Raw genomic sequence first — 15,305 nt, 5'->3', positions numbered from 1 at the left:
ACACACACACACACACACACACACACACACACACACACACACACACACACACACACACACTCACACTCACACCCACACATACTACACACACATTCCACAAGCACAGAGGTCAAAGGGTGCAGCTGCCTCAATAAAGCAATGGGAGTGTGTGTGTGTGTGCGTCTTAAAAAGAGAGTAAGTGGGGGAGTGAGGGAGGTGGCGGATTCATTTTTACTTTTTTCCTCTTTTCTGCTGAAAGAGCGAGTGAGGGCGGGGAGAAGAAGGGAAGCAGGGCAGCTATTCTGCTGCTGAAGGACTCTTGTCATTTGGGGAATTTTTGAGAAAACTTTTCAAATTGAATTTTGAGGCTTTGTGGGGTCCGTTATTGTCTTATTGTCCACTCGGCTAACGATTTTGTCTCGTTTTCCCGTGACATCTTTTTCCAGTGTTAACGAAACCCCACAGAATTGAACACTTTTCCTGTGAGACTTGAAAAAAGAAGAAGAAATCCCTCCAGACGGAGGCCGTATTGATTTTTGTTGTTGTTGTTGTGCTATCTCAGGGTGTTGAAGTGTTGAAGCAGGGTGAGACTGACCTCAGGTCACTGGGCATCAAAACAGGTTGCTGGGCCGTGAGATGGACGGTTGGTTTAGAAACCGCATGCTAAGCGGACGCTCTGGAAGCAGTGTCCTCCTGTCCAACCTGAAAGATACTGAATGATAATAGGGTTTAGAAAGAGAGAAACTTCATGTGAAGTGAACGTACAGAATGACAGATAACAATAACAGATAAAAAGGTGGGGGGAGGGGAAGTAATTCTGTTGGCTTCTCAATCCCTTCACTCATTCATTGTGACTAAAGTTTGATAGCAAAATACAGTAAAAACAGTAATATTGTGAAATATTTTAAAATATATATATATTTTCAAAATGGGATTTATTCCTTTGATGCAAAGCTGATTTTTCAGCATTATAACTCCAGTCGTCAGTGTCACATGATCCTTCAGAAATCATTCTACTATAATGATTTGCTGCTCAAGAAACATTTATTAATATCCAAGATGAAAACAGTTGTGATATTTAATACTCTTGTGGAAACCATTCAGGTTTCCGCAAACCATTCTTTGATGAATAGAAATTTCAACAGCATTTATTTGAAATAGAAATCTTTTGTAACATTACAAATGTCTTTACTGTTGCTTTTGATCAATTGAATGTGTCCTTGCTGAATAAAAGTATCGATTTATTTCAGAGAAAAACACTCTTACCGACCCCAAACATTAGTGTGCAACCAGGAAAAAATGTATTCTATCCATCAAGAATTGACTGGACCTTGAAAAGTGTGTGTCTAATACCAGAATGTTAAACGTAAATTTTCAGGAGATGTTTGTGCGGATTAATGGTATGTTTACACGACGATGATGTACTAAAAACACAATTATGTAAATTAACGCATACAAAGTTTCCCGTTTTTAGTTGAAAACAGTGTTGTGTAAACGGCCCCTAAGTTTTCGTCCAAGGAATCAGGCCATATTTATTTGAGCCTCTACCAACTGGGACACGAGATGTGCAGAATGAAGGTCAAGTTCACCCTAGAGAGCATATTGATGTATTCAGTCTCTGCTGTAACCTTTACATTTATGCAATTACATAAATTGATCTACAGTGCATTTAAGGAACACATTTTATCAGTGCATGAGTTCTCTGGGACTTAAACCCATACCTTGGGTATTGCAACACTGTAAAAAAAAAACAGTTTTTTCAACTTAAAAAAAGTAAGGGTACCACTTTATTTTACTCTTTATTTTATAATTTCAATAACTGGGTAATAATAACCAAAGTCCCTTTAAAGGGATACTCCACCATTTTGCAACTCCCCCAGAGTTAAACAGTTGAGTTTTACCGTTTTCGAATCCATTCAGCCGAACTCCGGTTCTGACGGTACCAGTTTTAGCATAGCTTAGCATAGATAATTGATTCTGATGGGTCCAGTAGCATTTCTTTCATAATGACCAACGAGTTTCAATATTTTTCCTATTTAAAACTTGACTCTTCTGTAGTTAAACCATGCACTAAGATCGACGGAAAATTAAAAGTTGCGATTTTCCAAGCCTATATGGCTAGGAACTACTCTCCTTCCGGCGTAAGAATCTGTGCGGCCGTACCATGTGTGCATCAGGCGTAATGATTAGCACGACTTCACATTTCAAGTTGACTTGAAAGCCTGAAAGTCCGCACCAAAATCCGGACCAAAGTTCATGTTTTGATACATCTTATACATTCGGTAAGTTTAGGTTTGGTTTCATATTGCAATTATGCGAGCGCACTAAATAACTTTACATGACATACTTGCGTCCTGTCGTCATCATCTATGTGGGCTGCATCTTGACATTGATTGGTTTGTAAACGGACGTGCGTCTGACGTGTGAGCGTGTTGTCAAATCGGTGGGTAAATTTGAAAAGAATGAATGAACAGACACATATCGTTGCCACTATACTGTTATTATTACGCCATTACTACGGCTCTATAAATCTGTTTTATTTTTTTCCCAAATTCCGTTTTTTCCAGTTTAATTTTTGCAAATTTTCATTTTTGGGAATTCAGGTTTTTTTTACCCTTTACTGTTATTTTAGTCGTAAAAAGAGTTTGCTTTTAATGTTAATTATTAAAATGTATACAAATAAAAAAGGAATGACCTTAAATTTATTGAGGTAACAAACATCACATTTACCTTTTCAGGACAAATACTGCATGATGCAACAAAACACTGCACTCGAAGTACTTCAACAAGTAACAACAAAATATTAATGCTTATGAGCTTAAAAATATTAATGGTAACTGGTTAAAACGCAGTGCAGCTGTGTTTGCTGAGCGCGGCCAGTGGCTGTGCTGCGGCAACTGCACGAACCTATGGCGAGGCGGCTCAGATGGCGAACCAATCAGGCCACTTCGCGCTCTTGCGCGTCAGAGCCCGCCGGAATGGGCGTGGCTTATAGTTTCATAAGCCCTCATTCAGCCATAGAAATCAGGTTAAATCGACTGAAGCGATCCCCCGAACAGAAATGACGGGAGGGGTTGTGTCGCCCAGTTTTGCTGCATTTTCCCCAGACACGTTCTTCTCCCACACAATTTACGAATTTCATTCCAAATATGTAAAATTCCGCGAAATTCCGCGTTAACACTAGATTCCGCGTTAACACTAGATTCCGCGCTAACACTAGATTCCGCGCTAACACTAGATTCCGCGCTAACACTAGATTCCGCGTTAACACTAGATTCCGCGTTAACAGTAGATTCCGCGTTAACACTAGATTCCGCGTTAACACTAGATTCCGCGCTAACACTAGATTCCGCGTTAACACTAAATTCCGCGTTAACATTAGATTCCGCGTTAACAGTAGATTCCGCGTTAGTTCGCCAATTCCGTCCGTGATTCCGTTATCGCGGAAATTTAGGGGCCCTACATTACTATCTAAAGCACTAACTATACTTGAGGCTAGTTCAAATTCGCCAAATGAACGTTGTGCGACAATTTATCGTCGCCGAGGAGGAGACGACTGCAAGCAATCCTGCGGGAACCACCGGAATGTCCTGTAAATGCTCTGAAAGTCCGAACCATACAGAAAATGCTTTCACACTAGAAACGAACCAAACCTTTGTTCAGTTTGATCCGGACCGAGACTACCTATTTTCGTCTGACCAAATTTCGTCTGTTTGATCCGGACCGTGGTCTGGGGGAGTTTTCACATCTGTACGTTTGATTCGGATCAAACTGAAAAGTCAGAAAATCCAACAAAGTAGGTGTGAAAGGGCTCAAAATTTTAAGGCAGCACAAACTTCTTCTTTTTTTACAGTGTACCTGAGCTCCAGGAATGCTTTCTGTAACCAGTTTTAAATTACTGCTTGGCAAGATTATAAAAATGCTAAATAATAGCCTAGAACCATGTCTAACTTATAGCTATTAGCCTAAACACCGGCCTCAGTGACATCAGACGAACAGGAAAGTCGTTTAGAGACAGAGCAAGTTTGATTACGAGCAAACAAACTTTTACTTATTTTGAACTAGGGCTGGGCGATAAAACGATAACGATAATTATCGCGATATAATTTTTCTCGATAAAACGATATCAAGAGTTCGATAAATGTTCGATAATGTTTTTTGCGCCAAAAGCGGAACGAATCTCATTTGAACCGCGCGCGCCACACGGACCGTTTATCCGCTCGGCTCAAAGTCCAAACGGCAGCGCAGCGCGAGCTCACTAGAGCAGACGCGTTTACTCTGATCGCTCTCGGTCACGAGATCCAGTGAGAAGCGCTTGAATTCAGCGAGGAACACACGTCTCAGTGATTTACACCAGTTTAAAGGCAGATGAAGCGGCGCTGACGAACAGGAGAAACACTGTGCGCAGCGATACAGTCAGAAGGCTTTTCCGTCTACACATTCCCATCATTTACCACGGATTTAACGTTAGCCTAGTAATATTAACTGCATCATGAAATGTGGGATATATATATATTGAATTGTATAATATTATTAATGTATTAAAGGACTAATGGAATAATTACAGTTTTTAATAATGTATTTAGGCTACTGGTTTTCATAAATACCATAGAAACCATAAAGTTACATTTTATCTGTGCTTATAATGATCTAAATGCATGATGCTGGATGACCAATGGTTAATTTTAATAGAACTAAAGAATATTACATTTTACCAAATAAATGTTGTTACTTTTTTTAAACAGATGTTACAGTTTTTGTTAATGAACATAAATTGTATAAAGTAAATCTGCATCCTAACTCAAGCTAATACTACTGAAATAAAGATATTTATTTTGTTAAGGAAAAATGTCAAATGTTTGAATGTTCTACCTCCGATTTGTGAATGTTCCCCTGTTTGGCAAGTGTTTGTCATGATATGTTCTGACAATAAAGAGTAGTTTAAAAACACAACGCTCTGGTTTCTACAGCTTTCACTTAGGAGTACAAATCTGTCTTTAAACTTGAAATAAATAAATATTTGACATTTATCGATAATTATCGATATCGACTGATATAAAAAAAAATATCGTGATATTTTTTTTTGGCCATATCGCCCAGCCCTATTTTGAACCACTGATCACTGAGTACACGCTGTTCCAAAGAAGACCAGAGACTTGAGGTAAAAAGACCATTTTGATTCCTCCTCGACTCAAATAACAAAAGAAACCAAAAGTATCAAAGATGAAAGAAACACTCTAGATACAATGTGAATGAATGATGGATGAGATCATGGGACCACCATGCAATTTTCTGTGTGAATATCCAAGGGCAAACGATTACCCATAACTCACGGCGGTGTTTCCGGATGCTATCATATAGATCTGAGGGGTTTGCGAAAGTAAAGTGGTAGAGGGAACATGAGACTGAGAGGGTGTCTGCACTGTATTGTGTCGGATACTCGGCTGGTATCATTTTGTGTCGTGTTAATAAATTAATCATCTGAAATGAACACCCTCTCGACTATCTCTCTCTCTAGTTCTGTTGCTTTATCAGCTTAATTTTTGCCAGCCCAGCTGCACTTGTCATCGGCCCCATTATTAACTGTACCAGTTTGTTTTTCTCTCTCCTACAACATAAAGAATGCAAGGCTTTATCGAGAGAGGGAGGAGAACATGTCGAAAGAAGGAGAAGAAAGAGAGAGAGAGAGAGAGAGAGATCAGAGCTGTGGTGGCTGAGACCGAAGGAGAGATTAAGCGGAGGGGTTCCTGGTGACGACTTAAAGACCCGTCTTTTCATCAGTCGCTTCCAGGCCACGCTGCCTACAGGTGCAATCAGAGACACTTGACTTTCAGCCCTCACCTTTCCTCACCTCAGCCTTTAGAAAGGAAAACTGAAGGGGAGGTGGCCTTCCCTTTCCTCTTGTTTCTCTCTATCGCTCATTTTGCGCATTTGATATGCAGATGACCGGCCGGCTATTCAAATGGCCAAATTGCAGGCGGCTAGGAAACCATATCTCGCTCTCTCTGACCTTCAGGAGGGTCCCCATAGCAACGCCGTCTTAAGGCTCCCGTGGCGACATTCAAGTCAAGCGCGCCGGTCTTCTGGATTTTTAGCCTTGCCGCCAAAACCTGTTCAAATCTGATTATAGAGGATTATCTCCTAATTGATTTCACTCCAGGCCAAGTTTGAGTTTTTTTTTTTTTCCTTTTCTTTAATAACACAACTGAAACTGTGCTCTACTTCACAGAAAAGCACAGCTGTTGGCAGGAAGAAAGCATTATGTGTATTAATTCATGTTAGGTGTATTAAAAAGACTACAAGCATATGTTTGTAAATTTGACACAGACCTAACCAAATATACATAATTATACAAAGTAAAGGCTTATATGAGTGTAGTCGTAGAATTTATAAATTATATGTGTAAACATTTTCTTTAATTATAATGGTTTGTGTAAAATATTGACTGAAGTTATAAAATTGCAGATCAAAAGTCTGAGAATTACTTAGCACCGTGCTGGGCCTATGATGATAACTTTCAAATCTAATGCTTTAATGGCTATGATCCTCAGAAACTGCGAATTTAAAAATCCATTCAACAGAGGTATTATGGCATTGCAATTATTATCTGAGACATTGGCCTTCCTTGATAATATTTAGTATTGATCAAAAAGAAAAGAATTGTCGCGCGCCTCATAAAATGACGTCATCAAAACAACCAGCTATCATACACCTGTATTGTCCTTGTGAAACACAGGAGATAATATTAATCTCACGCACCACAGTAGCCTACTGTACTACTCACATTAATGTGGCACTGATGTTCTTGTGAGATCATTGATGTCCTAGTACTTTGACCCGAAGCGCAGCACAGAATGAACATCACTACTGATTTTGCACCAGATTTGGGAGAAAGCCTAACGGCTAACTTGGATCACGTGTGCCTTGATAACCAATCACATCAGAGTAATAATCCCTGTCACGCTCGCGCAGGACTTTGGAAGGAAATTCAACACAGGTGATTCATGTTTCTGAAATATATTAAAATGTAGAACTTTAATACAGGTGTTTAATACCGTCTACAAATTCTATTGATTTTTTTTTTTGACGAACTGATTTAAAAAAGAAAAGAGAAGTGGATGCTATGTTGTTGCCGCAGGTTGAGAATCACTCCCATAAATGTCGATGGATTCATTAAATAACTCTTAAACTGAATAAAATGTCAAATTGAAAAATATATATAAAATTAAAACTGAATCAAAGTTGATTTTTAATTATCTAAATATTGTGGTTATGAAATTCAATATATCTTTCAATGAAAGCTTAGCATTATTTATAATTTTGAGGTAGCCTCCTTCATAAAGATTGATTGAGCATGGTGTTTTTCCTTTTTTGTGGATTTATGTAGCATGTTTTAGAGTTTAGCATATAATTAATATAAATTAGAATAATCCTGTGTGTTCAGCTGTAAAAAAAAGTAACCACGCACTTATAGACAGCAATGAGATAAAATGGAGATAAAACCTTTCTTGTTAAATTCTTCTTTAAAACCTATTCATCTGAGCTATGCAATCCACATTAATTTTATCACTACACTGACTGTTCGTCAGCAATTGCCATTTTATAACCAAAGAAAACATTGAGAAATTTTAAGTTGAGAAACTCCCTGAGCAAACACTGGGCAATAAAATGTGCCTCTGGGTCATTAATAGCATACAAGTTCATTTTAGAAAAATTATTACACAATAAAAGATGACCGCAGAAACCTATAAGGACTTTTTTACATGTTTTTCTTTCTCTCCCTTGTGATCCAGAACCTTCCCTTTCGCACCTAAATCATGTTACAGCAATGAGAGGATTGGGGCGCGACATAAGCATTCCCAGGCCAATAATACGGTCCTCGCCTCAGCATCACCTGTAACTGTGCGCCAACCTCGCGGGGACAATCACTACCAGATTTCGTGAGTTTTCATAAATATGAAATTGTTGCCAGAAGGCAATGGTTGCTTTGGCAACAGAATGGTTTTTCGGAAAGCATACAGAAGGATCTAAAGGATAGCAATAAAAGAGAAAAAGAGATACAGTCTGAAATAAATAATATGAGAAAATATATTTATGTGTGCTTAAAGAACACTTTCATTGCTCTACGGGCAACGGATGGCGACTGTAAAAGCCAGTGTTTTACTTTAGAGAAGATGAAATACCAGGACTCATGGTAGTGTGGAAAGAAACATGAAGGGCATTAAAGGGATAGTTCGCCCAAATATGACAATCCTGTCATTATTTATTCACCCTCATGTCGTTCCAAACCCATAAGACTTTCGTTTATCTTCGAAACACAAATGAAGATCTTTTTTATGAAATCTGAGATATTTCTGTCTCTCCATTGACCGCTACGCAACTGACACTTTGACGCTTCAAAAATTTCATAAAGAGACTTGTATTTAGATCTAAACATTGATCAGCGAACATAACCGAACCTGCTTGACGGTGTGTGAAAACAAACCTCATTGGTTCTTGCTGAAGATCAAACGTGATGCGTAACACGAGAATGAACCTCATTGGTTCTTGCTGAAGATCAAACGTGATGCGTAACACGAGAATGAACCTCATTGGTTCTTGCTGAAGATCAAACGTGATGCGTAACACGAGAATGAACCTCATTGGTTCTTGCAGAAGCTCAAACGTGAAGCGTAACACGAGAATGAACGTCATTGGTTTTCACACGTCAAGCGAACAAGCTTGAGCATTTACCACAACTGATGTGTGAGTTGATGATTTTTTATATGTGAATAAAAACCTTAATTCAATTTGTTCCTCATATAAAGCGATCGAGTCTCTTCAGAAAATTTGGACTAAACCGCTCAATTAATATGGATTAGTTTTAATAACTTTTTGAAGCGTCAAAGTGGTACTGTAGTTGACTAGCTGTCAATAGAGAGACAGAAAGCTCTCAGATTTCATCAAAAATATATATTTTTTGTGTTCTGAAGATGAATGAAAGTCTTACGGGTTTAGGATTTTAATTTATGGGTGAACTATCCCTTTAAATTGTTCTCATCTCATTTAGATGTTATTCAGTGCAAGTCCACACAACTCAATGCATACAAACACAAGCACAGTCAAGAAAATACAAGAATGCGTTGTAAAGTTTTTTTTTTGTGTTTTTTAATCAACATTTCTTCAAAGGAATGTATTAGTTGTTTAACCCTTTTAAAGGCATGTATGCAGGAGGGAAAACAAGAGAGGGGTCGTGAGAGGGGGGGAGATGGGATGGACACAGAAAAGAAAACATCACACACAAACATGGTGTTTTACAAACGTCTGAACACATCACTGGAGAGGAATGGAGGTCTTTAAAGTGGCCGCCACCCGCTGGCTATTGGCACAGAGAAACACGTACACACAACTGAAGCGTTCTCTAAAAAAATACACACTTTGTGGTTCCGTCCCCGCTTGTGTCTGCGTACAGAATAATGGTCCCAGCGTTCGTGGCGAAAGCAAGTGCACAAAGAACCGCTCGATGTGAGAGACAGAAGATGGACCTTTCTGGGGCCAGATGTTCGATAAACGAGACCTAAAAAAGGGAGGATGGTGAGCAGAGAGAGTTCGTGTCTCCTCATGTGTCCTCGAAACGTTCCCCTTTCACGTCGGTCCGTCTTTGAACGATGTCCACGAGTGTTTCGGACATATACGCACACCTGCACGCGCGCACACACACACGTATCCAAGTCCATGTGCACAGGGGGCGGAGACATGGCTTACGCTGATTGTTTTAGTAAATGCAACATAATTGGAACAGAAACCGAACGCTTAAATATGTATGAAACAGCTCACGAACACAACAGCGCCGAACAAATGAAACACCTCCACATTTTAGGCAACTTGATATTGAAGTAACAGAAATCCAAATTTGCGTGTAAGAAGAAAACATCAATGTGACAGGAAAACAATGTCGTCTTTTTTTTCTCTCACAGTCTCGACGCACCAGAGTGATACAAAACTAAATGCTTTTTGAGAGACAAATATTGAAGCTTTCTAGGCAGATTGAAAACAGTAACAGATTGTTCAAGTCCCAACGTCACAAATCACATCTGCAAAATAAGACCCCTAACATATTTGGGTGTGAATGGCTTGTTATTATGTGCGCGTATGCTGTGTATTTCTTAGCGATAACATTCTTTTACACGCATACAAAACACACTGTGACAATGGCAGTGAAAAAGAACACAATTTGTACTCATAAGGCCAGAAACATATTCCACGCAAGTATGCAAACACGGACGCTAATGCCTGGTCAACACATTGAACAAATGCGAACGAAGTTTAGCTGTTTTCAGACTAGCATACTAGCTTACTACTCTTACTATGAAGCCCTGCTCATTACATGCAAAACAAGTGGCAGTGAATTTCAAATTTCTCCCCATGACTTATTCATTTTGAGGCCATGTTTTATTAATTTGCATCATTTTTAATTAAATTGTGGTCACAATATTAATAAGATATTTTGTTTTCCCCCTGCATGTCATTCCATATAGCTCATTTTTCTCTGCTAATTAGCTAAAGCTAGAAAAAGTCTGCACTCATAATAGTAGCTTATTAGTATGCCATTTTGTATTTCAGAAGAAATAGCACATACTATATGATATAACTAGCTTAGTGAGATTGGCTGCGTCCGAAATCGCATACTGTCTTGAATAGATACTTATTTTGAATAAGTAATTATTTCACAGCCGCTAAAAAAGTATGTTCTAGTGTGAGTGTGTGTAGTATGAATGTAATCCGGATGTACTACATTCACCATGTTGTTATTATCATGTGACCTACAGTTGCGTCGCTCTTCACTGCCATTCATAAATCCTCTCCTGTGGCCTCATGGGATAGTAAAGTGAAGTAGGTCATCCGTGAACTTTTTGTCCACTCTTTTACGAGTACTGTGAATTCTGACATACTTCTTTGGTCACAAACTGTTTTTCATCTACTATATAGAAGGGAAGTATGCGATTTCGGATGCAGCCGTTGTTTCCCAAACTATTGATCTGCCGTGACGGAGAAAACTGACCGTAGAAGAAGACAGTTTATGCTAATACTACCTGCTATAGCGCCCACTTTGGCCACATTGAGAATGCAATTGAATTCTGACACATTTAAAATCACATAATAATTTTGTTCTGACACATTTCGGGATGCAACGACGTGCTAGAAGCGTTTGCATTCACATACTTGCATAGAGTATGTTGCAGGCCTAAGAGAGAGATTTTCATTGGCACTAACTGAGATAAACACACAGCTAGTTACAAAGCGGCAATGATTGTGTGTGTGTGTGTGTGTGTGTGAGAGAGAGAAAGGCAAAGAGAGGAGAGAAAGAGAATGCGAACGAACAATGCTAATCACGGCGTTTGTTGAGGTAACCAGCATATACGCCCAATCAGAATGGCTTTTGATTGAGATTTGGAGGTGTGTGTGTGTTTGTGTGTGTGTGTGTGTGTGTGTGTGTGTGTGTGTATGTGTGTGTGTGATGAAAATCTCTTTACAAGAGCTTTTCTGTGTGCAATGGCCATTGAGTCGATATCCGAGTGTGAGTGTGTGTGTGTGTGTCCGAACACGTCTCGTCTACATTAAATTGAGACGAGCCCGCAGATACTCAAGAATTTGAAATGAGTCTAGAAATATTTCCACTTCACTTCATGTGAACAAAAAAGAGCACTGTGTGTCTGTAAAAGAGTAATTCTGTGTGTCCATCTATCCTGTTGTCCATCTGAGAGAATGAGTTCCTTTCTTCCCCTCTTCTGTCTCTTTGTACCTCAGAAAACCACCGGGCCCAGATCTGCCTCTTCCACAGTTCCAGGCGAGTTTAATAAAAACCTCTCTCTCTCTCTCTCTCTCTCTCTCTCTTTTTCCTCCTTTAAGCATCTTTCAACTTTTCTTCTCTTCCTCCACCTCCCCCTCCCCTATTTTTTTCTTTTAATGTGATTCTTCCATAGTTTCACAGTCGTTCTAGAAGTTTCCTCGCTCGTGCGTTTGCTTTCCCAACAGGCGGTGTTCGCATTCTTTTCTTTTTATTTCACCCCCCTTCCAATTTTTGCCTCCTCTCTGGGTTTTTTCCCTTATTTCCAAGCGTCTTTAAAAATAATAATAAAAAAAGCGTTCTCGGATCGTTCTACCTCAACACATTCACAAACGAGGTCTAGCTTCAAAACTACATCAGAGTACAAGGAGCTATAAAAATATATGTGTAGAACGGAGGAGACTCCTGGGAAAGAGGAAAACGAGGGGGAAACCAAACAAACTTGGTTTCTGCAACAAAATGAAAGCATTAAATTAATTTACAACTCAAAAAGGGAAAGAAACAAGGTCAGCATGTCATAAAAAAATAGGAAAACAAAAATTAGGCCTAGCAAACTGTAACTTTACATGAACAAAAAAAAATCTAAAAATTATTTTACGGAGTATTCATATATAATTATAATCTATGTGTTGAAAGCGATAAAAAAAACTTTTTTGATGTTCGCTCATATTTTTGTGTTTTGGTTTTGAAACAGTCTAACAAACACACGCGCCCTTGCTCACGCTAACACTGTACTCAATCACACACTCATCCACGCACAAAAACACTTGCGAGTTGTATTGAAGCCCGCCGGTCGCAACGTGTGCGACTGCAGTGTTGGAATATTTATCCTACACACTCACAAAATACACACGTTATTAAAATATACAAGATTCTCCACGCCACTACAACTCCACCAATCAAACACATGGGTCCTAGATCACGTGACTGCAGCCCTGTGTGACGATTGGCTGAATTAATGGCCCCTCCCCCATCACGAAGGAGTTTAATACAAACTAGACTGCTATTTGTGAGTAGATGTAGCATTCGAAGTCAGAGTTCACATGTTGTCTTTGTAGGTTTGGACAAGTTTTCCTTTTCTTTTTTTCTTTTTTGTGTTTTTATAGTCTGTTTTTTGCAAGTACATCAGAAAAAGTTTTGATGCTTGTGCTCCAGAACGCCCCCCCCATAAAAGGAGTCTATGTTTTTTCAGTTGGGCTGAATCACTCCAGGAGGTTTTCTCTAGCTTTAAGAACTTTTCCCCATGTGGGACGTTAGAGAGAGGGAGGCCCTCACAACAGGACATCCTCTCTCTCTCAACAAAAGGCCGAAGTTGGGGGGAGTGACGAGGAATGATAACACACACACACACACAGACACACTCCACCAGGAATGGTTAGTGTGTCAGAGAAATGCGTGTGAAGGTAAAAGGATCTACGGGGATGCAGACTGTAGGGGGCGGGGCTTGTGGGGCGTGGTTTAGGTAGTCGTTAAGGTGGGTGTGGTCTTGGCGGATGTTGTCGGTAAGGTCGTCTCCGGTTCTCATACTTTATAGTAGATGTTGGCAGGACTCTGAGGAGGCATCTCCTGTACGATGTAGACCGGATGGCCGTAGTCCCCGCTCACTTTCTCGTAGTGCGGGCAGTAGGCGGAGTCAGAAGTCCGCAGCGGGATGATGATGTCGCTAGGCTCGGAGCCGTTGTTGTTGCCGCCTCCTACGCCCCCACCGCAGCCCCGCTTGGGCGAGGTCAGGGAGGACAGGGAGAGGGGAGGGTGGTGCGATTCTGAATGCTTGGCATGTCGGCGCCGGTAGCACACCACGCAGATCACGGCGGTCACGAGCAGGAGGAAAGCCGAACCGCCGGCCGCACCTGCGATAACAGCGATGTTGGAGGGAGGGAGGGGGCCGTTTTCTCCACCGGGACTTCTGGGAGGAATTCTGGGATGCGTGTTGTTTCCAGCACCTGCAAAACAAAGTGAAGAATTTGATCAATTCCAGATATATAGGGCCCTATTTTAAAGATTTATTAAGCATATGGTCCAAATCCACTTTTGCTAGTTTAGCGACGGGAAAAATGGTTGGCGCACCCAGCCCATGGTCTAAAAGGGTTGTCCCTATTCGCTTAATGAGTAATTGGTGTGTTTTGGGCTTTGCGTGCAATAAACCAATCAGAGTCTCATCTCCTATTCCCTTTAAAAGCCAGTTGCGCTCGCGCCATTGCGGATTCGCTATTTACATGGTGGAATTTGCAAGCAGAAAGACTGAACGCTTCTCTAGCGAGGAAACGGATCTGCTCGTGTGCGGGGTTAAATCGTGTGAGCAGACCATCTACGGGACCAAGTGTACACGCGTTGTGGATCCGCCTACAGACGCATAGTACTAACACGCTCTTTAACTAACAAAAAATTGCATTGACTTTAGACCAGTTTTCAGTTGGTCAATGGCGCAGTCTATTTCTGTTGCCTCAAAATAGCAACGTGCCAACAATGCGCCTGAACACACCTCGTTTTCAGACCAGCACTCACATGGGTACAAATGCATTTGCTATTTAAACAACGTGGCGTAAGACGTGGAAATTATAACTGCGTCAAGACTGAAACTAGCAAAAAACACTTGCGTCGCGCCTGGCGCCGCATTGCGCCGGGTGTATGTTAAAACCCCATAGAGACACTGCATATATATGTGACCTGCTCCATCATTTTGAATTGTTATGACTCAGTAATACATGATTTAAAGATGTAATAATTTAAATGGTGGCTGTCATAAAAACTTGTTTTTGAAAAAAACTTTTTTTCTTTTTTTCTTTTTTTAAGCATTTTTTATTTATTGATTAACAGACTACCATCCAAATTAATACTTTCATTCAACAAGGATGCATTAAATTGATCAAAAATGACAGTAAAGACTTTTATGCTGTTACAAAAGATTGAAATTTCAATTAAATGCTTTTCTTTTGAACTTTTTATTAATCAAAGAAAAAATAAAACGTACATGGTTCCTATTCAGCGGTAGTGTACATTGCTAACAGGTAAAAATCAGTAAAAATAAAATGCATGCATTTAATATTTATGATTTTATTGATAAGCTTTTTTGCTAACTAACAAGCTATGGTCACTGAATTAGTTACAGCAATGCAGCAATCTGTCCCTTTTAAGTGACAAAACAACATTTATGCTCTGAATATCATGATAAATAGGCCAAAAATGACCTATTTTCATGCAACTTCCAGCAAAATGATGGAAGTCACATATTGCTTCCTTGAACAAACTTCACATAAGTCCCGTAAATTGACGGCCTTTAGCTAAGCGTAGTTTTCTGAAGTTCAGTGCTTTTTGTCAGGGAAACTTTCTGGATCGCATTTGGTGATGACACCCATTAGTGAGATGACCACCTTTAACTTGTTCCCGTATTGGAGCGTGGACTCAGAGAAGTGCCCTATGACACTTACATGAGTATTAGTCTGATGTAGCGGGTTCATTAGCGCAGCACATCCTGCCCTCTGGCATCGCCTATCTCCCT

General features: G+C 40.0%; 1 protein-coding gene and 1 long non-coding RNA gene across 2 annotated transcripts in view; one reads left to right on the top strand and one right to left on the bottom strand.

Moving 5' to 3' along the window:
• Positions 1–6,838: 6,838 nt before the first annotated feature.
• Positions 6,839–15,305, top strand: part of LOC306987393 — a 12,418-nt gene continuing 3,951 nt past the window's right edge. Inside the window, exons 1-2 of the long non-coding RNA XR_013795154.1 lie at positions 6,839–6,976; positions 7,773–7,919. This is a non-coding gene — a long non-coding RNA (uncharacterized lncRNA). The remainder of the gene's footprint in view (positions 6,977–7,772; positions 7,920–15,305) is intronic.
• efnb3b (ephrin-B3b) overlaps positions 9,128–15,305 on the bottom strand; it is a 93,279-nt gene continuing 87,101 nt past the window's right edge. The window contains exon 5 of the mRNA XM_079591573.1: positions 9,128–13,749. Within this exon, the coding sequence (XP_079447699.1) occupies positions 13,328–13,749 (422 nt within the window). The 3' untranslated portion in view covers positions 9,128–13,327. The remainder of the gene's footprint in view (positions 13,750–15,305) is intronic.

This window comes from Phoxinus phoxinus (assembly GCF_949152265.1).
Source record: "Phoxinus phoxinus genome assembly, chromosome: 2".
NCBI lineage: Eukaryota > Metazoa > Chordata > Actinopteri > Cypriniformes > Leuciscidae > Phoxinus > Phoxinus phoxinus.
The sequence above is the reverse complement of the archived record's forward strand: the minus strand, read 5'-3'. Positions and strand labels throughout refer to the sequence as shown.